Below are 23,954 nucleotides of genomic sequence, written 5' to 3' on the forward strand. Positions count from 1 at the left end.
TTATTTATTGAAGACCTGTCTTTCCAAGAGGTTCCATTAAAACGGAAGTGACGCTCACATAAAAACACGGTGACGTCAAATGGTGTTTTGTTGACATTTGTTCGTGAAAGACAACCGTGGAAGCCTACGGATGGCTCTTGTAAACAGCTTTTAAGGTTGTTGCGTGGTTATGCTGTTACAAAACAGTTACATTAGTAAGATAACCGTGTTTACATAACGTGGACAAGACCGCTTTACCGAATACTCTACAAATAGGGTGTGCTTTGAGCAACTAAAATCAAAATATAACGTATGGTACGTCAGTGGAGCCGAAATAGAACACATCGAGCGGAGCTTGCTTGCTACTAGCTACTGTACTGGTAACACAAAACAACTGACGTTTGGACCGCTAGCTGTCTGACTACATCAAGCTGAGAGGTGGGTAGCAAACCAGCAATCGTTTGCCACTTGCCATGAGTTTGTAATTACGATGTTATCATAATATGTATTATCTTTGTAGGGTGGAAGCTGGTAGTTATAGCTATAGGCAGTTACAGTACTGGCCACAGCCAGCTAACATTAGCTTTGTCACCCCGCATTGATAGTGAGCTAGCTCATTTAACCTTTATCTACGCAGATTTTAGCTAATTTGTCTTCAAGCTTCATGTACAATACTGAGTGCTTGGTCTCGAAAGTGAATGATGAACTGTCGGACTTGTTGGTTATGAACTGGGGAGTATTCCATAACATTATGGGTCATCTGGAGAGTTAACTTACCCGACTATGTCGCATAACCTGCTATATGAATTAACCCCCCTGGACGCATGATGCAGACATTCCTTGAAAGACTCTAATACAACTGTCTCTGTCCTCAGGAAGTGAGAATGTGAAGCACAATGGCCAACTTAGAAGCCTACCAGGAGTATCAACGAATCGAGGACTTTGAGGAGGACTCACCACCTGGAGAGGAGGACTTGTTAGTGCATGTGCCAGAGGGCCTGAAAGGTAATAACATTTGACACATGGTAACCGTAGTGGGCATATTGAATCCATGCACTGAACATTTGCCAAATAAATCTGTCCAATCTAACTTCACATCTTAGTGATTAAGTTATAGTTTGAGCCTTGCCTTTTGACTTATGATTCTCATGCTCATCCTCATTTACAGACTCATGGCACCACATCAAGAATCTGGACAACTTCTTCACAAGAATATCCTTTTGACATCATCTAGTCACTTGCAATAACCTGTAAAGATGATTCTGAAAATACTAATTGAATATCGAATTGCTTTGGAGGAGACCATGATACATGAAATATAACAGTGGAATGCCCATAGATTTTTTTTTTATCGAGGCCTACTTACTTTAAATCATTTTTTAATGGTGGGCCTGTTAGTGACAGTTAGCGTTTTATTGTCTTACTATTGGCGACTTAAGTTGCCTCAGAGAAAACGCTTAATTTGCAATGTCTTTCCTTTTCCTTAACTTGAATTTCCACATCTATCATTTCCATCAAAAAAATGGATTTTCTTGTATGATGCTTTCTGAATTCTTTGAACTTGTGTAAGTATGATTTTACCATCTTACTGTCTGAATTAACGGTTCTACATGGGAATATTCATGTAATCAGTGTTTCCCCTGTTGTTACAACTGCACTTTAGAGTTAAACAAAGATGACAAAAGATGTTCAGCCAGCAGGCTGCAGCAAGAACAGTACTTCACCTGTATAGTGAATCTGATGTTTGTCTGTCCCTAGTCCTACACTAATGGGTTCCATCACACCAAAGCAGTTAGCCTGAGAAAGTCCTTTCACATCTCTTAACAAAGCTCAGTCTCTCTACTAGTCAACAACGGATTCCTGGGAACTCAGCTACACTGAACCAGAGCAGCACAGCCCTTTTAAATCCCTAAATATGTCTGTGAGCTGTTTGTTGGGGGAGAAAATAAATATTTGGTCTCAGTCCATAATCAAGACAATTGTCCTCACTCCTCTTCCCAGATAGTCTCTGTGCAGTCTTTATGATAATCATTTGTAAATTGCTCTCTAACCCTCTTCTTACGTCTCTTCCCCACAGTCAGTTTCTTTTTGTCGTCACATTCACAACGTTCCTCTTCAACTGTGTGGAGTATGATGTCCTGTTTGCCAACCGGGCCGTGAACCACACTGGGCCTGGCCAGAATCCTTTGGACAGGAACAAGGTCTCCTTGCCCGATGCCATCCTACCCAGCCAGCAGTGCACTGAGAGGTAGGGGGCTGATATGGTTGTTTGGGGATTGATAAGGTTATGTGCAGATATATGGGGTGGATAGGGTTGCATGCATATTGGTTTCATATGGTTGGATGTAGTCCTAGATTTGTGGGGTGGACATGGTTATGTAGATGTGCACATTGTGGTTAAGGTGAAGCTGGTCATCCCTCCCCGCCAGCACAGGTTAAGTAAGGTGTGTTGGCACATTCCTCTGGTAGCTTATCTATGTTGTGACACCACAGCCAGAACAGGAATAGAATCTTCTGTACCTCCAAGAGATTTCAATTGACGTACTAACTCAATATGGAGTATCTGGTAGCAATCAGATACAGTTGTGAGAATTCTGTCACATTGTAGGTTTGTTTACATGTAACTGAAGAGACACTGAGCACGTCACGACAGTGCCATGTCAGGGCCTGCTGAATTGCATCAGATATGAAGAGATGTTTCATTTGCCATGCCTAATTTACTTATTACTAGTCATTCAGAGGCTAATGTTTTCTTATTGGATTGTGTCAGATGTGGTTTCACTCTAAGACACGCTCACATTCGACAGCTGGAGATATGGAGCACTGGCCTACTTTAACACGGCTTGTGGGCTGTTGCTGCTTGGAATATATATACAAGTCTCCCTCTTTTGTAACAGAGATGTTATAGGAGGTCAAGTCAAGATCTTCCAAATGGCTCAATCTCAACCATTGTATTCCCCCTAAACCAAACCTGTCTCTTAAATACTGTCTGCACACTTCATGCTGTGCTTTACATATTTGTGAGGTCTGTTTTAGTGAAATTGGATCCTGAGTTATTTTAAGGCATGCATTGCCCTGTGTTTGAGTTTGCTTACTAAGAAAAACTCCTCACAGCCAGAATAACACTGTCAATCAGAAAAACAGTAGGACTTTACCATTATAGAACCAATAGAGTTGTCTAGTTTTACAACATAGGCAAACTCCCTTGTCATTAGCCGTGAATAACTGGTTGGTGATAGATGCTTGTGCATATAGTGGAGATAGTGTAGATAGATAGTAAAGATAGTGTGCATGTTTAAGTTTAAAGTGGGCCTCGCTCTAATCATGACTGGACTAACAGTCTGGTTACTTCAACACACAGACTCGTCAACATCCAAGTTGCAACACGGCTGTAGTTTTCTTGGAGCCGGTTATTTGTGTATGTGTGCTCGGTGTACAGACCAACAGGGAGAAACAGGGACAGTGTAATGGATAGCCCTTGCGAGGGAAGACAGGGCCAATTGGAAGGACAGCCGCTAGCAAGCAACAAACAGGACTGGGCAGGCAGCCTGTCAACCACATGACAGCCCCTGGAGCAAGACTCGGAACCCTTCCCCACCGATCAGTTTTTTTTTTTTCACAACGCGGCTAGCTTGTCGTTCCTCACAACCCTGGGTCCCGATGACCTCCCCCCCTCCATCCAGAAAACCACCCTTACTGAATGTGTGTCGGATGTCCTAAGTGTTGACGCCCAGCCGCATCAGAAACGCTTCTCTAAGTTGGAACAACACGCCCCACCTTTTGGAACTTGCCCATCCACACAGGCCCCCGTCCCTCTCCTCCACCCCTGTCGTTTGGGATGTGAGATTCTGAGAATACTAAATAAAAAAATGGAAATATCTACCGCATACTAGATCATAACCCAATGTGGGAAGAGGGGCCTCATGTTTTGAAACAAGCAGCATTTCTGATACACAAGGAGTCTGTATATTTACACCGTCATCAACATTGACTAACCTTTTAGATATGATTTCGCCCAAATGAAAACATACTATGAGATTGTAGGTGAATTAGGTTTCTTTTTAAATTTAGGGCATCACATTCAATATATCCAACACACTTTTCAGATAGCCAGATCACACAATAGAGGGGAATTTCTGCCTAAAGGTGAACAGTTGAGACGTACCTTCTAACCCCTTTGTCATATTTACAATGTCAAGCTCCAAAAACCCCATGTTCCTTCAACCCTGTCCCTCCTGTGTCTCCAGGATCCAGGAGAACAGCTGGATCCTATTCCTCCTCATCATGGCCGCCATCTTTTGGATCTATCGGCTGGTCAAGGTGTTCTGTAACACTCTGAGCTACTGGGAGATCCGGCAGTTCTACATTAAAGCCCTGAAGATTAGGATGGTAAGTTGGCCTGGACCACCTCTAAGGCTCTTCTGATAAACACTTCACACGTGCGGCAAAGAGAAACTGAGACAACTAGTAAACATTTTATTTAATTGTTCTAAGTTGTCAGTGGACCTGCCATTCAGGTATCTGTGTGCCATGTATAAACTTGAGGTAGTTTGTCTTCTCCATGGGGCTGGGTATAGCTCAGTGGTTAGAGCAATTGACTGCTCTTGCACTTGATCTTGAAGATGCAGTTTCAAATCCCCCCCCCCACACACACACACTGTGCGTATGCATAAGAGTGCCCTGCTAAATGCATACATCATCTACTATTGTGATATTATTCTCCAGGAGAGTTCTTGATCCCCCCTTCTTCCCCTCCGTGAAGCCCATTGTGTTACCTCCTGGTCTGAAATGCGCTATATAAATAAAGTTAGATTTCATTTGGTTATTCGATATGATTCCCTTCCAGGACGACCTGTGTAACTTCACCTGGCAGGAGGTGCAGGACCGTCTGATCAGCCTGCAGCGCGAGCAGCAGATGTGCATCCACAAGAAGGAGCTGACAGAGCTGGACATCTACCACCGCATCCTGCGCTTCAAGAACTACATGGTGGCCATGGTCAACAAGTCCCTCCTGCCTGTACAGCTGCAGCTCCCCCTGCTGGGCAACCTGGTGTTCCTCACCCAGGGCCTCAAATACAACTTTGAGCTCATCCTCTTCTGGGGGCCCGGCTCGCTGTTTCAGAACAAGTGGAACCTCCACCCCAAGTACAAGCGGGCAGGGAACCGTCTCGAGCTGGCCCAGAAGCTGAGCCGGGTCATCCTGCTCATGGGCCTGGCCAACCTCCTGCTCTGCCCCTTCATCCTGGTTTGGCAGGTGCTTTACGCCTTCTTCAGCTACACCGAGGTGATCCGGCGTGAGCCCGGCAGCCTGGGCGCCCGCCGCTGGTCCCTGTACGGGCGCCTCTACCTGCGGCACTTCAACGAGCTGGACCACGAGCTCCACGGTCGGCTGGGCCGCGGCTACAAGCCCACGTCCAAGTACATGAACTCCTTCAGCTCGCCGCTGCTAGCCGTGCTGGCCAAGAACGTGGCCTTCTTCTCGGGCTCGGTGCTGGCCGTGCTCATCGCCCTGACGGTGTACGACGAGGACGTGCTGACCGTGCAGCACATCCTGACCGCCATCACCGTGCTGGGCGTGGTCGTCACCGTCACCAGGTGAGGCCAGGTGTTTGGGGGACCGGTGGGACCCTCGTTTGCTCCATTTGACGAGAGAGTTCAAGTCCCTGTCCCATCCTGTTATTATCAACTAAGTAGCCCCCTCTATCAGGGAGGGGGAACTGGTAACAGTTGGGTGACAGAACCAACGTTCTTCAAATCTTCTATAGACTGAAGGGCAGCCCACAGATTTTGGACGTTCGAACATCAAATGTGCCGTCATGCTGACTCCTGTATCCAGAATATGGAGAAATGATGTGTGTGTGTGTGTGTTGCAGGTCCTTCATTCCAGATGAGCATATGGTGTGGTGTCCAGAGCAGCTGTTGCAGTGCGTGCTGGCACACATCCACTACATGCCAGACCACTGGAGGGGCACGGCTAACAAGAGTGAAACCAGGGACGAGGTGGCCCAGCTGCTTCAGTACAAAGCGGTGAGGAGGGGAGGGGGGCGGCCGAGCGAGGATGCCGCTCATTGGCTTCCATAAACCAAGTCAGGATGATTGAACGGTTCGCTGGGGGTAAAAGTCATTGAGTATACAGTGCTCCAACTGGGTGTGGCGTGGGATACCAAAGCTGTAACTGTGGGACTGTTCTCTCTGTGGCATTGGGAAGGTTTAACCCTGACTCGTTTTATAATTCATTTTAATTTGGACTGTTAGTGAGAGACAGGAAAATCGGGCAGAGCGAAGGGGGATGTCACACAGGAAATGACCTGGGTTGGATTCAAACCTGCCTGGTAGGAGGCTGCTCATGATTGGCCGGTGTTGTTATGTGTGTCCCCTCAGGTGTTCATCCTGGAGGAGCTGCTCAGTCCCATCGTCACACCCTTCATCCTCATCTTCATCTTGAGGAACAGGTCCCTGGAGATCATCGACTTCTTCCGGAACTTCACTGTGGAGGTGGTGGGCGTGGGCGACATCTGCTCCTTCGCGCAGATGGACATCCGCCGCCACGGCAACCCAATGGTGAGTGCGCGCAAGGCCTGCATTGCCTAAGACAGTATATTTTTACAGGTGTAGCAAAAATAATTCTGTAAAAAAAGAAAAAGGGTTTTTACCCTATAAACATGTTGTGCAAGCTAATGAGGCCCTCTGACAGTTGTTTAGCAACACAGACAGCTCAGTGCCAGTAGAAGGTAAATTCTTTATTTGGGGGAAGCCCGCTACTTTCCAGCCAATTGTGTTCCAGCAATCCTCTTACAGCCAATCATCTTTGGCAAGGCGGGCCGTTGAAACGTTTCTCATATATTAACTTATTTTACAATGTGACGCATTGCCGAATTTAGCATAGCTAGTTAAAATTAAGTACTGTAACAAAAATGACTGCTTCCAACATTGATGTTCCAATATGGTTGCTGCCAGATGTCACTAATCCAGTTGGCCGTTCCCCTGTCTTACGTGGTGCCTGTTATCTCCCCAGTGGATGTCTGAGGGCCAGACGGAGGCCTCGGTCTACCAACAGGCGGAGAACGGCAAGACAGAGCTGTCTCTCATGCACTTCACCATCAAGAACCCTCGCTGGCAGCCCCCCCAGGAGAGCTCGGTGTTCATCAGCCACCTGAAGGAGAAGGTGCACCACGACGCCCAGACGGGGCCCCCAGCCCAGCTGCTGCTCTCAGAGGCCCCCCTCTGCGCCTCCCTGCTCTCCAACGACTCGGCCTCCGCTGTGAGTCCCCCACGCTACACACATGCCACTCCGGTCAGTGACACACACGCACGTGTACAGTACTCATACATAGGAGAGACCTGTCTTCCAGAAAGAGTGTTGTTCTCTGTCACTATTCCTCAAAGGGTATTTACACATTTGACGTTTGATTCATTTAGCAGATGCTTTAAATAGACTCGCAGTCGTACTGAAGAAGACTTGGTGTCAAGTCATGGTATCTGTATTTATGAATTGATCGGTTACGTCGATTGGAAGGGATTTCATGGTAAACGGTGCCACCCAGCTATTCCTACACTCCTGACCCGTGGGCCTCTGCTCTGTGTCCAGCCTGACAACCTGCTGGCCAGCGTCCTGGCTCACCCTGTCCTGACGGCGTCGGGTCTGCCGGGGCGAGACCGCCGCTTCCTCCCCCCCAGCACGGCCGCCTCAGCCGCCGCCAGCGTCCTGGCCTCGCTGTCCGGCTCCCAGCTCCCGCACGCTGGCCGCAGCCGCTCGCACGTCCATCTGGCCTCCACCAACCCGGACGGCCCCATGTACCGCAGCGACCGCACCTTTATCGACAGGTAGGCCAGGGGGGACATCGCGTGTTTCCAATGAGTGTTGCAGTTTTTTTTTTTTAAGCCGTAGTCACAGCAGTCATTTACAAATACTCCTTTTAAAATGTGCACTGGTCTGTATAGTTCTTTTCTGGAGGCACTCTGCGGAATATAATAGATGTGAATGCTAAAGTCTTGGCAGCCTCCTTCAACGGCCTTTCTGCCACTCGTGTAACAACAGAAGGCAGTTGCAGCTCCGCCAATGCATGTTGCTTGTTTATAGACCTTGTTTTGAAAAACTCAAATAAATGGAGGTATAAATAGAACGCGAGCGAGTCGATTTCTCACCAACCTGACAGGAACTCTCCCCTCAGCATGTCGGCCAGCGACTCCCGTGTCCACAACACCCCGCTGCTCACAGAGTTCGCCTCCGCCGAGATGAGCCTTCACGCCATCTACATGCACGAGGTAACCGGCGACCGCCCCGACGTGACCCCCCTCTGAAACGCGTCCACCTGAACGGAGCCTGTCCCTGGAACCGTTTGGGACCAACGCCACTGATCCTTGTGACGCGTGTGTCTGTGTCCCCTGCAGGTCCACCAGCAGAGCGCCCTGCCCCAGAGGGCATCTGGCCAGTGGCAGAACCTCGTCCCCATGAAGGATCTAAACACTACCACTGGTACGTTTCGACCACCCTTCCTCAGTCGAGACTCGAGCGTCGACGGGCCAGCGTCAACTTGAGAGTTGGTCACAAGATGGACCGATTGGAGTGATGCGGTGGAGGTCATTGCTGAACCCTGTGGATGTTCCTGTCTCCGTACAGGTGCTCATGCTGTGAGCTTGTCCATGCCCACTCCTCTGCGTCTGGGCGGCTGGACCGAGGAAGAGGAGGAGGACGAAGGAGAAGAGGAGATCAACAGCGGGTCGACTCCTAAAGAGGACGCTAAAAGTAGCTGCTAGAGTGCCTTACGTCACGAGGTGGGGGCTTTCTCCTCTGCCGTCCACCACCATGTTACCCCACAGGAGATCGAAGGAGAGCCGAGTTAATGTCGTTTCTCTCTGTGCTCTCGTTGCAGTGTTTACACTTTTCTTTCTCAATGAACATTGTGGCCTTAGATGATCGGTTTGGAGAGTTTTGAATTGGACCTTATGGACATCGCTCAGTCGGTGGAGCTCATTGGATAAGCCGCCGTCTCCGCCCCTCCATGCCTCTCTCCTCTCACATCAGGAGGGATGTGACGTCAGGGAAACCAAGTCTTCCGTCACTCTCCTCGTCATCCTTTTGTTATAAATGTATATATGGTGTGCGTGTGTGCCTGCGTAAACGTGTGAAAGAGAACTGTTGTCGACAATATTTTTTTCTCTCCTTTTTCGTTTGATACTTGAGGAAAATGGGTGGCGTCGCTCCAAACGTGGGTATGGTCGACCATGACTCGTCGGCAACTCAGAAGGCAGAACACAGAATTCTTGCAGGGTAGTCGTTAGTGAAAGGCAAGCAGCGAAACCATCACAACTTTTGTCGCGTTAGGTTTTGCATGTCGAAGAATGGCGTCATGAGAACACGTTCACTTGTTTGGGGGCGGAAACATGTTACTTGGTGCTGAAAACACTACATGGTAGTGTGTTATAGCTGCCTGACCATTTCAGCGACAAGAACAGTAGGATTGCAACCCTCAACACAGTCATATTTAGGCCCTCATTGATTATAAATATACTTCCACGTCTTACCTCTACGAATAGTAGAGTTTTAGTGATGCTGTCTGTGTTTAATAGACAAATCAAAGTACTGAGGTGATGTGTACCTTGGTAACGCTAGGTGCATCGCTAGGTGCGTCGCTAGGAGGACAACGTGAGAACCTGACGAAAGCCTCCAGGGGCTAGATCAAAAACACCTGTGGAAAAACGAAACGTCCTTGGGAACATTGAAAGCTGCTGTCTGTCAGTTTTTATTGACCATCCATATTTTAATTTCAGTATTTATTTCCATTTTCTTCTCCTTTGACCTCGATTTTTCTTTTCTTCCATTACAGATACATTTTTCCCCCCATCTGTGCTCACTTTAAAGCCATCAATACATCTTAGAGTTAAGGACAAGCGTTGTGGACAGGTTGTCACAGGAATGTTTAGGTTGATTGGTTGAACAATGTGTGAATTGTGTGCGCCTTTTTATGTGTCTCCAATCTTCGAAGGCACACTCAAAATGTATAAAACAAGGGCTGTTGCCACAGCATGCTTTGCATCTTTACATGGAGGTTGTTTAATTTAATAACAATTAATCCTGTACCAGTATTTCCTTTTTTATATAACAGAACGATCTTGACAATGACTGTCACTTCCTTTAAGTTTAGTTTGAGATTTTCTGCCCCATAAATTATTTAACATATTTCATATACCAAATTACCCCTCCCTCCAAAAGAAAATAAATTAAGTAAAAAAAAAAAATCCTGCTAGAATGTAGGCCTACTATTCAGTAAACACATTTTCTTTCTTGAAAGAAAAGAAATCGTCTCCACATTTTCACCCTCTCCTTAAAGCATTGCATTAGTGTAAGCATGAACTAACAAAGTTCCCACGGTATGTTTTACAGCAGTACTTTCCTTTGAAATCAATGCAGTGAAAATGAGCCTATGCACAAGGGAGAGGATTTAAAGATGCTTACATTAAGAGTAAACAACTGCAGTTCTTTGGGATACAGCCCCACCTAGTGGTTTCAGAAGTGCATCTCGCTGAGGACAAATAACTGCATGGCAATGCTGAATGTAGCCTACCCCATAAAGTAATATAATGTATCATAGTGACTGTAACCATATTGGCTTGAGACGTAACACCATCATCTTAAACACTGCTATTCCTATGGATGGAATACATTTAGGTATTAGTCGCACAACTCACCACCCCTATAAGACCTCAAAAGTCTCAGACATCAGCACCCTCTCACCCATTTGTAGGTAGCTGACTATTTTCTATTATGTGTTTGTAAGGGGGAAAAAAACATGTCTATTTATGCTAAGCTAACATTAACTCTACGTTGCACTGACAAAAACATTAACTGATGTCGCATAAGTGCATCAACTACATTTGAAGTGCAGCGGTCTCAAAGGAACTTTGTGTATTTCACCATCCTGACCAGCTTCTCTCACTTTATGTACATAAGCATAGCATCACCATGTCTAGTATTGTTGTTGTCCACAGTGCGGCCACTTGGAAGCACTGTGGCCAATCACACACCTGGTTGCTGTTACCTCTGGTCAGTAAAGGTTTACCCTATTGGGAGAAAGGTTGGTGTCATGTCAGTGGATATATATGCTACATGGGCATCACTGTTCATTTGTCGTCACTGATGTTTTGCTGATGCCATGAGATTTTGGTTATGGAGATGTGGCAGCTCGATCATTATCCCCCCCACCTCCCAGGAAGTTCTTGCCCTTTGCCAGTTTCCATATCGAAATCTCAATGCCTCATATCTCTTTCTTTTTTAACTTTTATTTTGAGCCGTGCCTTAGGTTTAGACGTAGTTCCTCTTAAAAACAATTTCATGTCAACCATCAAATCTTGTTTAACTGTATTCTTAGCTGCACATATGTATAGTATTTATATTTGGCAGGTTTATGTTTGGCACCAAGTGAACAGTGGAGTTGTATTTTACTATCGTGGATTAGGCTTGTGTATTTTAACATCAATTGCAGTAGACAGGTGTGAAACATCATCTACTGTACGTGACTTGTTGTTTTGCACTTGTCTTCCATGAGGAAGCAGTTCTTGGGAGCATGTACATTCAATACCTTTTTTAACTGGTGTTGATTAGATGACTCCTATCACATAACCCTCCCAATATCACAGCTTGTTATCCCCTATCCACCAGTCCAAGAGTCATATTGACTGGTACAAGGTGCTACGTTTTCATATTCTAGTGTTGAAAGTTTTTTTTTTTTTGCTTGGTAATTTAAGAACTAGCTGGAAATGCCAAAATATATTGTTTTCATCACAGCTTTACAGTAAACATTTAATTTGTTTTCGGAATAGTTAATATAGGTAAATGATTCTTATTTTGTGTGTAATCTTTTAAGTGTGTCCCAAGATGTCATGTTCTTGATTTGAAATAAAAAAAATTACGATCATTCATTCTGAGATTCTTTATTAGTGTGACAACAAAATTGAAATATAGCTGCAAGCAGCGATGGTGGATTCCTCCTCAAAATGGCAAAATATTGTAAAATGTACATGTTAGAGGGTTAGACTTAACTCCTGACAAAGGAACCGTAAAAGCACATTTAAACCTACAGAATTCTAAATCACTACTTGTGATTTGATGCAAGCTGTTTCTTCTATGGCAAGCATTGTCAGATTTGGCCCAAGTTCAAACAGCTGTAATTCAGTCTGTTTTTGACATCTAAAAACGTTGGGTATCCAAGAATGGTACAATAGGGTCACCTATCAAGAAACAGAGGAACTCACCTTGCGTACAGACTCCTCCTTCAGACAGCAGGGGCAGAAAGAGCACCATCATGGCAGCACTCCACTGTTGGATTTGCCTATCGACATGTTCACAGCTTTCCCAGTGGACTACATGCACCAGGCATGCTTGGGGGTCATGAAGAAGCTACTCTTCATTTGGAGCAGAGGAGAAAAGGGTTGCAGAATGTCAGCATCACAAATCGATGAGGTCAGCAGTAGGCTTGCTAATCTCAAGCCATACATCCCCTCCATTTTTGCCAGAAAGCCAAGAGGTCTGCAGGAGTTGGAGAGGTGGAAAGCCACAGAGTTCAGACAATTCATGCTATACACAGGCAAAATTGTCCTGAAGGGGATTTTAAGAGATGATCTCTATGGACACTTTATGGCTTTCAGTGTGGCAATGTGTACTCTCATTAGTCCAGTGCTTGTTAAGCGGTACTCACAGTATGCAGCTGACCTGCTGAAGTTCTTTGTTGAGAGAGGAAGGGAGCTGTATGGACACCATTTTCTGGGTTACAACACTCATTCAATGCTGCACATTGTGGAGGATGCTGTGTCTTTCAATGGCCTGGACAACTGCAGTGCTTTCAAGTTCGAAAACCACCTGAAAACAGTCAAAAGGATGGTGAGGAGTGGTAGATACCCACTGTCTCAAGTTGTATGTCGAATTGAGGAGCAGCGACAACAGCCGATAATGTCAAGGCAAAACGCAAACCTCAAGAACTTCATTCTGAACAACCAGGACTGTTGTGAGGTCATTGAGGAGAGGACGGAAGCCATCTGTGCCGTCTGTATCAACACCCAGAACCTCATTTTCTGGAGCCTTGTGACTCCACATTAATTGGAGTGCTTAAGTTTAAAAACACTAACACAGCGTTGAGATGGATCCCGAGCCAAAACTTGCACAGAGGTGCAATTCGAATTCCCATGGGTGGAAAAACTGTTTTCATGGCCATTCTTCATGAAATATTAGAATTTTTTTAGGAATACTGTTTACACCTGGACATTGTACAGAAAAACAAAAGGTTGACACACTTGTTTTTAACATATCCGGAGTTTTAATAAGGATCCTTGGACTGACTGTGCGCTTCACTAGCGTGAACGTTCCACCTCCACTATTTCCCGGTTTTTATTTGTATCGTTGTAGCCTATGTATTATTGGCCCTTGCAGTTGTACGGCCATAGCCCTGATTGGATAGTTTGCATGTATGTCCAGCTATGCTTAGGCCAGAGTGATTAATTGCCGTGAACCTCACTGCCGTTTTGTGTGTGTGCTCACTTATTGCATTGTGTTGACATTTTGTGTGTAATTGCAGTGCCTATTTCACTGCGTTGTTATTAGCTGTTATTACAACTGGCCTCCTTCTCTTTCTGAGAAGAACTGAACTGAAACAACTAATTGAAGTGGAAAAACATGTTTTGCTTTTTGTATAAAGTTGATCAATTGCATATCTTTAACATACTGCTAAACAACTTTTCATTGTTTGAAGAGTAACTACTTACAAATAAAATGAAACTTATGGAATTGTTTTTGTTTTTACAGTTTATTACTTCTATGGTCTTTTACTTTTTGACCTACACCACAATTTGACATATACTTTTACAATGGGAGAAAATGAATAGTGAGCAGAATTAAATTCAAGTTATTGTTGATGTTGCCCTCCAACACATTTCAGGTTCTTGTGTGGCCCCTTGTTAAAATGAATTGCTTTACTTGCCTCTTATAACAGGATGTATACTGTCGTGGAGTTTTCAGAGGAAGGGCTGGTTGGGATTGTAGCCCAATCCTGGACTTTTAACAACAATGGGGTACGTATACTTTAAATCTGTAAGAGTATCATGTCACTAATTCTTCAAAGTTGTGTATGACATCTGTTTTTGGATTAAGTTTATTAGTTTTTATTTCAGGAGACATACAGTTATTGGCCCCCGGCCCAACAGACCAAGAGGGCCAAAAATAACGAAATGCCCGATGTGGCAACGTGGACCGCCAGAAAAGTGCGGGAGTTTTCAACTACAGGTACATAACAGGCAATGTACTCACAAACAAAACAGAACACTAGAATATATATATAAATCTCTGAAAACATTCATGACTGCATGTTAGTCTTATGTTGATTGAACCTATTTGCTATTATCATTTCGTACGTAGATTACTTTGAGAAAGCTCTAAGGTGGAGCAAAAAGGCAGAAAACAACTCTAACCTGAAACAGAGGATGACGCTCCAGCCAAACGCCCGCACAAATTTGTGGACAGTAGTGGAGGTATGTCAGAACCACTGTGTGTTGTATTTTGTGGTACATAAGTGTGTAGCACTAAAACATCTATGTTAATAAGTACGTTTGTTTTAGTATAATATACAAATTAAATAATGGGCCTGTGCAAGTGTTTCATCATTTGCGTGCTGTTTAGATGAGGAGCAGCCATGTATCATGGAGAACAAAATGAAAAATTAAAGGTACATTTGTTATTTTACTACAAGACAGCTACAAAAAAACACTAAGTTGCCAGCCGCTGTAATATAACATGTATTCTCTATGCAAAAGGCCCAAATGTCCATGGCATGGTGGGCAACCAGAAGACCCATAAAGGTTGGATCTTTTTTTAAATGTTTGTCAGACTGTACTAGTATAAATGCCATAATTTTATCAATTGTCACCCATCATAAACTGTGCAGCGATAACCTTACCGACTCCACCACTACCAACAACATCCCATCGTAGGTTATTCCAGAATCTCAATAATCAACAGTAATTAAACATTTTAACACAGTTGTACTATCAATATGCTAATACTTTGTGCATAAACTGCATTACACTTTCATTTCTCTAAAGATTATCCTACCACCGTCACGGGGCCTGGCGTGTTCCAGTTAAATAATGGTAAATTGATGAATGACGTATAATCGTATGAGCCATGGCAACCCTAAAGGCAATGTTTTGAAGCAAAAGCATGAACTTTTACATCACCAGATGCCATACACCCAGGAGTTATTTCTGGAGTGGTGGAGGAGAACCCATTAAGGGATCGAGAAAACACCTGGCAGCCCGGCAAGTTCAAATATAAGTCTAAAAAAAATACTAAAAGCTTTTCAATAGCATTGAATGCATAAAATGCATACCCAAGTTGTTCTGATTGTGGCGGGGGGGAAATGTATTTGTCATACGAATGCTTTTATACCCCATTCAGCTCTACCATCTTGGGAAACCCAGTTTCAGAAAATTCTTAGCTTGTTAGATTCTAAATGCAGTTTGCGCTAGACTATGGGTCTAGTATCTAGAGCTAAGCAACACTTTTACTGTAGCTAGCTAGAGAGCACGTGTATCATAACCAGAAGATCGTTGGTTTATAGTCTGTCAAATTAGTTCTAGTTATTGGTGTTCTTTGGCATACAGAGTTTACAGAATCTGCTCTTATTAGCCTAGTACATCTGATTAGAGCTAGCAACAATGAATTGCAGATTAAAGCCTTGGGTCCCATATTGTCTAGCAACGCTCGGCAGGAATTTCAGGTCCACTCAATAGCTAGCTAGTTAGCTCAACTAGATGCATCTACTACTGCGGTCTAGGGTTTGTGAAAAGCAGACATTTAGATCACCTGCTCACTACAAACAAAAGGAGTGGAAGAACACTGGACATATAACACTGTACAATAAAATGTTTTATTGAATTGCAGTTGGTTGCCTTGTAAATTCTGTTCTATTTTTTTCTATTGAACAGTTGCTGGTGATCATGGTTAGATTCAACTTGCATCAAGTACTACAAACATAAGTGTTGTTAATGTGGTAAATTGTAAGTGGGCTGATGAAGAAGAAGAAAAAACAGTCGAAGGTTAAACGTTAAGTGGAACAATATAGGCTACTGCTAGCATAGCCATTTCTAGCTCTGCTTCACAATATTGCGTTATGTACTTTAAGTTAATGTTATACATACATGTTAATAAAGTAGCATACATACATGATACAACACACCAGTAACCAATTGACATTGTGTTAATATACCGAAAATATCCGTGAATCGAGATGGTGCTGCTGTCTGTCCCGCCGAAAACCATTCACACAGGTTGACAGCAGTGTTGTTTTTGTTGTTTTGTTTTACCACAGCGAGCTACCGGAACCACGTGACAAAAAAGCTCTAGCTTTTTTCCTGCGTTTCACTGGCAGTGAGTGTTCACAATGTTGTAGTTCACTCTATTTTACACCAAAAACGTCAGGGAGGACTGCCTTATGTAGATACGAGTCAGCTGAAGATAGCCAGAATATCAGATTTCTTCAACCGAGCCTGTTTCATTTGTCATTTGCCTAAAAAAGCGACTTCCGTTGGCCAGCTCCATTGAAAACCATTCAAAAAAGTTGACAGCAGTGGGGCTTTTTGGAACTACAGCGAGCTACATGAACCACGTGATCACGTGTCGGCGAGATCAAAGCGTGTCGCAACTCTTTCTATGGCTCTGCTGGCGGCAACCTACTGGCGCTGTCGGGCCAAATAGTGTCCTACCTGACGTCACAATGCCGTTCCGAAGCAAGGACGCGTCCGTCGCTATGCCGACCTTAAATTCCTGAGATATTTACGCGTGCTAGCAGGAAACTGTCATGGTTGCTATACTGGTTACTAGGTAGGAAGTTTTGTATTTAGGCTTAGCTTATTTAAACCAGTTTATTCTACTCTACTATTTAAAGTTTTCACTCGTTCGACATTCTGAGACAGCAACGCGCGCAGGTAGAATACTATACGTGTTGCCCCCCCCCCCCCCCCGTGCCAGCCCAGGAAAAAGGGGGTAGGATGTGTTGTCTCACGAACGGGGTTCTGACGTGTGCCTCCTCCGCATGGAGTTAAATTGTGTCTTCTTCTCTTTGTGCGTTTTTACAGGCTCCTGGGCTCGGCCGTCTCTCAGTACCTGGGGCAGCCGACCACTGAGTCCCCAGGCGCTGCAGGCAAAAATGATGAAAATCATCAAGCCTGCAGCACCAGGTGAGCTATCGATGGGCTGTTTGTTGTGGTTAAAGTTTGAAACGACCTCTGTCTGATGCCGTCTTCTTCGTCTCCCTCTCTCAGCGGCGAAAGTGGACAAACTTTCATCAAACCCCAGAACTGGAAGAGATCCACACTCGGGCACGCAGAATTGCGGGTCATTTTAAATCCAGCACCAAAGCTAAGGAGAAGCTGTTGGAAATGCAGGTTGATATAGGAAGAAAACTAAAAATGATCCAGGAGGTGGAACAGTGTTTTTGCCATGCTGGACAGACTACAATGTCAGAGAACCACTTGGTGCAGCTCTCACCACTTTGAGCACAGATTTGAGTCCCATTACAGCTGAAGACTGAGACAATCCGACAATGCCTTTCTGTTTTAAAACCTTTCCATCAAGCCACTGTGGAGTTGTCAGAAGAGAAAAGGATGTCTGGATACAAAAGTCATCCCACTCATCAAAATGCTGAAGCACACTGTAGTGGGATAGTGTTCCCAGATGAGGCACAACGTTGGTGCCAAACTTGCTACCAATTTGAAAAGAAATTTGCTGGAAAAGTTCACTCTCCTGGAGAAGATATCGACACTGTCTGTGGTAACACTGCTGGATCCAAGATTCAAAGCAGCGGGGTTCTGCAGTGCCACTTGTGCACAGGGTGCCACCGAGAGGCTGACCAGGTAATGTGCCCACTTCTTTGAAACCAATGTCTCAGAAGCATCTGCTGCACAGGAGTCTGCAGCGACACCGGGTACCTCGGCTCAAGAAGTTGAGGACAACCTTTGGGGCCCTGCTGGACTGCGAAGTGGGATCACAGCAGGTGACCAACCCAACTGCCAATGCCACTGTGGAGGTTCAAGGATATTGTATTTCCAATTTTATTGTTTGCTGAATGGTTGGTTGAATTAAATGACCAATTGAATCGCCGTAGAATTAATACAGGTACCTTTCTTTCTATACAGTTATTTGAAAGAACCAAATGTTGCCAGGACGGAGGGCCCTCTGGACTACTGGGTCACACGCAAGGTCCTTTACTCTCAGTTATTTAAAGTGGCCATGCAGTTCCTGTGTACACCAGCATCCTCAGTGCCTTGTGAGAGGATCTAAGGCTGGTGAAATTGTGAGCCAGAGGAGAAGCCGTCTGAAGCCCAGCACAGTCGAACAAATCCTGTTCCTAAATAAGAACCTATGAATGTATTCAAATCACATCAAACCGTTGCACAAACACATTACCCCGAACCCCGTTATGGTACACTGCCTTTTCATATTGCACAAGCACATCCTCACAAGGATTCTCCTGATTCATAATACATACCAGAAATGTAAGGAATGAGACAGCTATATAAGCAGAGTGGTTGTGTGGGCTACCACTCTGTCATTTAATACTTCCATACACAAGCATTCTACCGCCCTTATACTGTTTGCTGAACAGTTAGGGAATCGGGGTATTAATCAGAAGGTTGCCGGTTTAATTCCCGGCCGTGCAAAATGACGTGTCCCTGGGCGAGGCACTTCACCGTACTTGCGTCTGCTAAATGACTAAATGTAAATGTATTACAAAGTGTGGTGTTAAACTAGTTGAACATCACAGTAAAGGGGGGAGGGGGGGGGGGGTGTAAGTGAAGAACTCGCCCGGGGGCGCCAAATGTGCTAGGACCGCCACTGGAGCCGACTTACCGTCAGAAACTACCGGTCTCATTCAGTTAGTTTAAACGGCTGCTATCATTTTAGCTAATCACTAGGTGTCACTGTGCTCTCCAATTTCAATGTGCCAATAGTTTGGCTCTTTGGTTCGGCACAATCTGGAAGAAACCACCAAACCTTCACAAGGCATTGTTCGCCCATCCCTACAAAAAACACTTTCAAAAGTTTTGTCTCCCCCATAAAAGAATAAAGAAAGGAGAATTAAAATAATAAAACAGAGAGCTTCTGACGTTTCACATTGTGAAGGCTTCATCAGAAGTACTGAGTCAAGTGAGGCAGACAGGAAGTTAAATAGGGCTGGAGAGGTTGGGGCTTCTCCACTTGGCACTTCCTGTGGCTTCTGATTGGCTCTCCAGGCCATACCCCTCTCACTCTCCTGTTCAATTAGGCATAATTGAGCCCAACACTCCTCTGGTTTAGCACGACTTAGCACTTATTAGCCCCTTTTCTAATATTTAATCAGAAAATAAACATTAAGACCAGGCACTGGCTGGGTTAGGTTTGGGGAAAGTCTCAGCCCATTACTGGGCTGGAGTTGCACTGGCACAAGTGTACCATGTTATTATTAAATGCGTTTTCCAGATTCGTTAAGAACAAAGAAGGCCAATGACCTAACTCAGGCAGCACTACACTATAAATAACTACACTGAAGTTAATACTGATGTTATCTATACATATATATTAGTGCTGTCAGTTTAACGCGTTATTAACGGCGTTAACGTAAACCCATTTTAACGGCGTCAATTTTTTAATCGTGCGATTAACGTTCTTTTTGGCCAAGCAAACTTTGTAGTTTTTTTCACATGCTGTTGCAGCAACTACTGACGTTAGAAAAACTACAACACCACAACGGATCTATATAGAACGGAAACAAAACAACAGGCACGCCACACACACTTGTTTGGGCTTGCGAGCCGGCTAAAGAGTAGTAAGCTAACGTTACATTTTGAGTGGAGGGCGAGCGCGAGACGTCAAAATTAGTAAATGAAAGGCCAAACCGCATGAAAATGTATGCGTTTTTCCTCTGTGTAAACGGGGCCTAATACGTGCTAAGTCGTGCTAAAACCAGAGGCGTGTTGGGCTCAATTAAGCATAATCGAACACAGGAGAGTGAGAGGGGTATGGCCTGGAGAGCCAATCAGAAGCCACAGGAAGTGGAGAAGCCCCAACCTCTCCAGCCCTATTTAACTTCCTGTCTGCCTCACTTGACTCAGTACTTCTCTGAGGAATCCTTCACAAGGTGAAACGTCAGAAGCTCTCTGTTTTATTTGTTTTATTACTCCTTCCTTTATTCTTTTATGGGGGGCCAAAACTTGTAGTGTTTTTTGTCCTATTGTCCTTTTTGAAGACACAACTGCACATTTTTGCACTTAGTACCTGGCACTTTGTGATCAGTGGAGAGTCCTGGGTTTGCCCAGTTCTCTTTCCGTTTTGAGGTGTGTGTGTATAGTCGGGGGGGATGAGAAATTCTCACACACTTCTCTTTGGCCTGGAACCTCTTGTTCAAAAGCACAGTGTGCAGGTTCAGGGGCTGGCCACATAGTACCTGGCACTTTGATCAGTAAAGAGTCCTGGGTTTGCCCAGTTCCCTTTGTTGTGGGGGGTGTGTGTATATAGCACGGATGGGCAAGTGCATAGGTCACTGATCACAACAACGAGATAGCGTTGGGGTGGAGGATGCAGAGCTGGCTGCAAACGGCCTCGACCAGGCGACTCATTTGGCCAGTTTGCGGGGATGGAGAGCAAAGGGAAAAACCGTTGTAGACTGTGTACGTTTTGAGACGAACAGCGGTAGAACGCAAAGGAAAAAATGTACCGTTGGAGGGACTCCTTCCCTGCCACGGCCTTGGTTGCCTTAAACCTCTCCTGACTAGCCTCTCCTTGTGTCTGGCAGGGTAGACCAGGCGGCGCTCGTCGATCTCTGGCAGAGCGTGCCAGAGCGCCGTCAGCCTGTCTACCCTGCTGTCGGATAGCCGCGGAAGGTCAAGCACCACCACCAAGGCCTTGGCCAGCCTACGGACATGCTGGTATCCGGGCTGGACGTCGGGGCCTTGGCACTCCCCCTTTAGAGAAAAAGGGGAGTGAGAGGAAAAAAAGGAGGACAAGGCCAACGCGCACACACAGGGACGCGTCTTCGTCCCTCACGTCAAAGGAGGAGGAGTGTTGAGGTGCGTCTGCTTTTGTCTCCGGGGCCTCAGGAGGGACAATGCCGTCGTCGTTAGGGGGGGCGCTAGGAACGGTTGACTATGTGGATGGACCAGACCCTGGTGCGTCAGCGGGATACCAAGGACGAGGCCGGAGGACGAGGCTGTGTGTGGCTGAGGCTGTGTGTGGCTGAGGTGGGGGGAGGTGGACGATGGTGGGGTCCACGTCCTCCCTCGCCTCTTCAAAGCCCTCGTCCTCCGTCTCGATCTCCTGGAAGGTGGCCTCGTCTGGAACGTCGGGGTCCACGTCCTCCCTCGCCTCTTCAAAGCCCTCGTCCTCCGTCTCGATCTCCTGGAAGGTGGCCTCGTCTGGAACGTCGGGGTCCACGCTGGCATCCTGCAGCACTCTTCCTGTCTGGGAGTACAGGTACTCTACCCCCAGGAGTTCTCCTGTCATGAAAACGAGAGGTCAGGAGGAGGAGTGAACATTGACAATGCTTGCATAAAAACAAGAGTGACAGACGATACATTCACCCGTGTACACCCTTGGGGCGGCGTGATCCTCAACCAGACTCACGCCGAGCACCAACTGGCTGAGCGCTGCAGGTGGCCACAGTTGGAGAGCAGAGATTGCTCCCGTCCCTCCACTGCCGCTGCGGCACGGTTCTTGTTCCACCTCACCAGTCCATCCAGCAGGAACACCTGGAAATGTATGGCATTTTCTCTCTGGCCAAAAGGAGGAAGAGAAAACAAAAGACGAGATCAGTCTGAGACCCCCCCAAGAAAACAGATCACATACACATATATGGTATTTTCTTAATTACCTGGGATGAAACGGTTGACGTGGAGCTAGAACCACTCCAGTGATGATGAACCGCGCGCAGCGAAATAAACGGTAGACTGACGCCGCCACATGGGTGGTGGTGGTGGAGGAAACTGCCTGTGCCCAAGGCCAGAAAGTGCTTGCACTCGTCGAGATACTGCATCGTGCGCCGCATCTAGGCTTCACTGTGGCTCTCGCACAGCTTGGTGTAGAGCTGAGTGGCGCTGTTCCCCAAAGCGTGCTCCCTCAACATGGAGACGACCCGCAGGTGGCAGAACAACCTGAAAAGGGAGGGTAGAGAGGCCAAAGGTTCCTAGATGAGATGTGTCAGTACATGTTATGATGACTGTATCAGCTAGTAGTTGTAATCTCTTCTTTTTTGGGGGGGGGGGGCGAAAAGGGAGGGAAACTGCAGGCCAAAAGAAAAGGGCTTGAATTTTTTTTTATATATACACTTTATTGAATGAAACTGATCCTGTGTGAAAATAATTATTTTCTCGTTCAGTACCACTGTGCTTGTAGTGCAGTGTGTGGGGTTTGGCTGTTGGAGTAGGCATGGTGCTAAATTTGGTATGTATGAGGATATCCTTGAGACTTATTTTTTCTATATGCTGAAATGATCCTGTTGGGTTTGAGTGGGGGATATGTGTGTTGGGCTGTAGTGACGTTTTGCTTGAATGTTTTTGTTTTGCAGCGGTCGAGTTCTGTGTGAAAATGTAGTGACTAAAGGGATGATTATTTTTGCTGGATTAGGATTAGTGCTGGTTGTGAGTGGGGGTGCCGGGGGGCTGGGAGGAAGAGTTAACCCTAGTGGGTCAAAGGTTTTTAAAAAATGTATCCAGGTTCTCTCAGCCTTCTGTCTCAGAGTTTTTGTCCACTCTTTATGGCTCTCCAGACCCTCAATCCCCATGTTGTTAACCCCATGCATTGCAAAGTGCTGGTATAGGACTGTATCCATGTTTCCTCTCCGGACCTGATACCCATGCTGCTTAAAACGGATCTCCATGGAGTATTTGGACTCCTATATACAGTTTCTGGCAACTTGAGCATCTGATGGCATAGACTACATTGTGAGGTTTAAAATTAATGTTTTTCCCTATCGGTACCCCCCTCCCAGAATATCTATTTCCCACGTAGACGTCCTGGTGGAAATGTTGTTGTTCTGCCTATCCTTAGGTTTTTTGTTCAGGCTCGAGTGTACTAGTTTGTCTAAGATTTGTATTGGTGTTGGGCTGTAGTGAAGTTTTGCTTGAATGCATGTTGCAGTGGTCGAGTTCTGTGTGAATGTAGTGACTAAAGGGATGATTATTTTTGCTGGATTAGGATCAGTGCTGGTTGTGAGTGGGGGGGCCGGGGGGGTGGGAGGAAGAGTAGGATTAAAGGGGAGGTAAGAAGGGGATAAAGGTAGGGTGGGAAGACAGGGTAGGGTTAAAGGGCGGGTCCGCGGAGATGTTAAGGGGGGAGTTGGGCTGGGGCGTGGGGTCGGGGAGGTTGGGGTTAGGATTAAAAACCAGGTTGGGTTTACTTATGGAATTAAAAAGAGGGGGGGTGGGGTTACAGGGAGGGTTGGGGTCAGGCGCGGGGTCTGAGGGGTTGTGGTTAGGATGAGGGACCAGGCTGGTTGTAGTTTTTGGAGGGAGAGGAGTGGGGTTAAAGGGAGTGTTGGGTTGGAGGCTATGACCGCGGATGGAGTTAAAGATGGGGTAATAGCGGGGTGTTGGATGGGGTACTGCAGCAGAGCCCTGGGAAAGTTCAGGGTTAGGGGAGGAAACAGGATACGAACCCAGTATAGGGTAAGGGAGAGGATTCGGGGGGGGAGGGGAACAGGAGGGGGAGGGACTCTGTTGCAGTGTGTATTGTGTGTGTGTGTGTGTTGGTTGTGTGCGTGTCTTTGTTTGATGTGTGTGCGGGCTGAGTGGGAGAGAGAGCTGCCAAATGTCGTTTTTAATATTGCGCAGAAACCTCTGGAATATCCCCTTTGCCTGAGTGAGTGGAAGTGTTTGAATGGGTATGTGTAAATCGTCTTTGTGAAACGATATTCTATGAAACCGGATGATCTGTAATTTGACAATACCTTTAAACGTGT

At 45.8% G+C, this 23,954-nt stretch overlaps 1 protein-coding gene and 1 long non-coding RNA gene across 3 annotated transcripts; both read left to right on the forward strand.

Annotated features, from left to right (window-relative positions):
* Positions 1-65: 65 nt before the first annotated feature.
* On the forward strand, positions 66-11,898 carry atg9b (autophagy related 9B). 2 transcript variants are annotated; one of them, XM_047027325.1, is made up of 15 exons: positions 66-417; positions 855-984; positions 1,148-1,191; positions 1,480-1,544; positions 2,057-2,227; positions 4,227-4,368; positions 4,826-5,574; positions 5,853-6,006; positions 6,361-6,540; positions 6,995-7,240; positions 7,568-7,803; positions 8,136-8,244; positions 8,371-8,455; positions 8,600-8,754; positions 8,853-11,898. In XM_047027325.1, exons 2-14 carry the CDS (start codon positions 876-878, stop codon positions 8,734-8,736), a joined length of 2,427 nt encoding a protein of 808 aa, XP_046883281.1. In that variant the 5' UTR covers positions 66-417; positions 855-875; the 3' UTR covers positions 8,737-8,754; positions 8,853-11,898. The 2 variants fall into 2 exon arrangements, with proteins under 2 accessions (XP_046883281.1, XP_046883282.1); XM_047027326.1 differs by having other exon boundaries at positions 67-417; positions 8,151-8,244.
* A 2,495-nt stretch (positions 11,899-14,393) lies between these two features.
* Positions 14,394-15,435, forward strand: LOC124473065. Its single transcript, XR_006956682.1, has 3 exons — positions 14,394-14,496; positions 14,645-15,114; positions 15,205-15,435. It is a non-coding gene; the product is annotated as an uncharacterized LOC124473065 (long non-coding RNA).
* The last annotated feature ends 8,519 nt before the right edge of the window (positions 15,436-23,954 follow it).

This window comes from Hypomesus transpacificus, chromosome 10 (genome assembly GCF_021917145.1).
Source record: "Hypomesus transpacificus isolate Combined female chromosome 10, fHypTra1, whole genome shotgun sequence".
Classification (NCBI taxonomy): Eukaryota; Metazoa; Chordata; class Actinopteri; order Osmeriformes; family Osmeridae; genus Hypomesus; species Hypomesus transpacificus.

Coding starts and splice junctions, on each gene's coding strand:
- atg9b (XM_047027325.1), top strand. CDS start 876: ATGGCCAACTTAGAAGCCTACCAGGAGTATCAACGAATCGAGGACTTT. Junction 6,541..6,994: donor GCCGCCACGGCAACCCAATG/GTGAGTGCGCGC, acceptor TTATCTCCCCAG/TGGATGTCTGAGGGCCAGAC. Junction 7,804..8,135: donor GACCGCACCTTTATCGACAG/GTAGGCCAGGGG, acceptor CCAACCTGACAG/GAACTCTCCCCTCAGCATGT.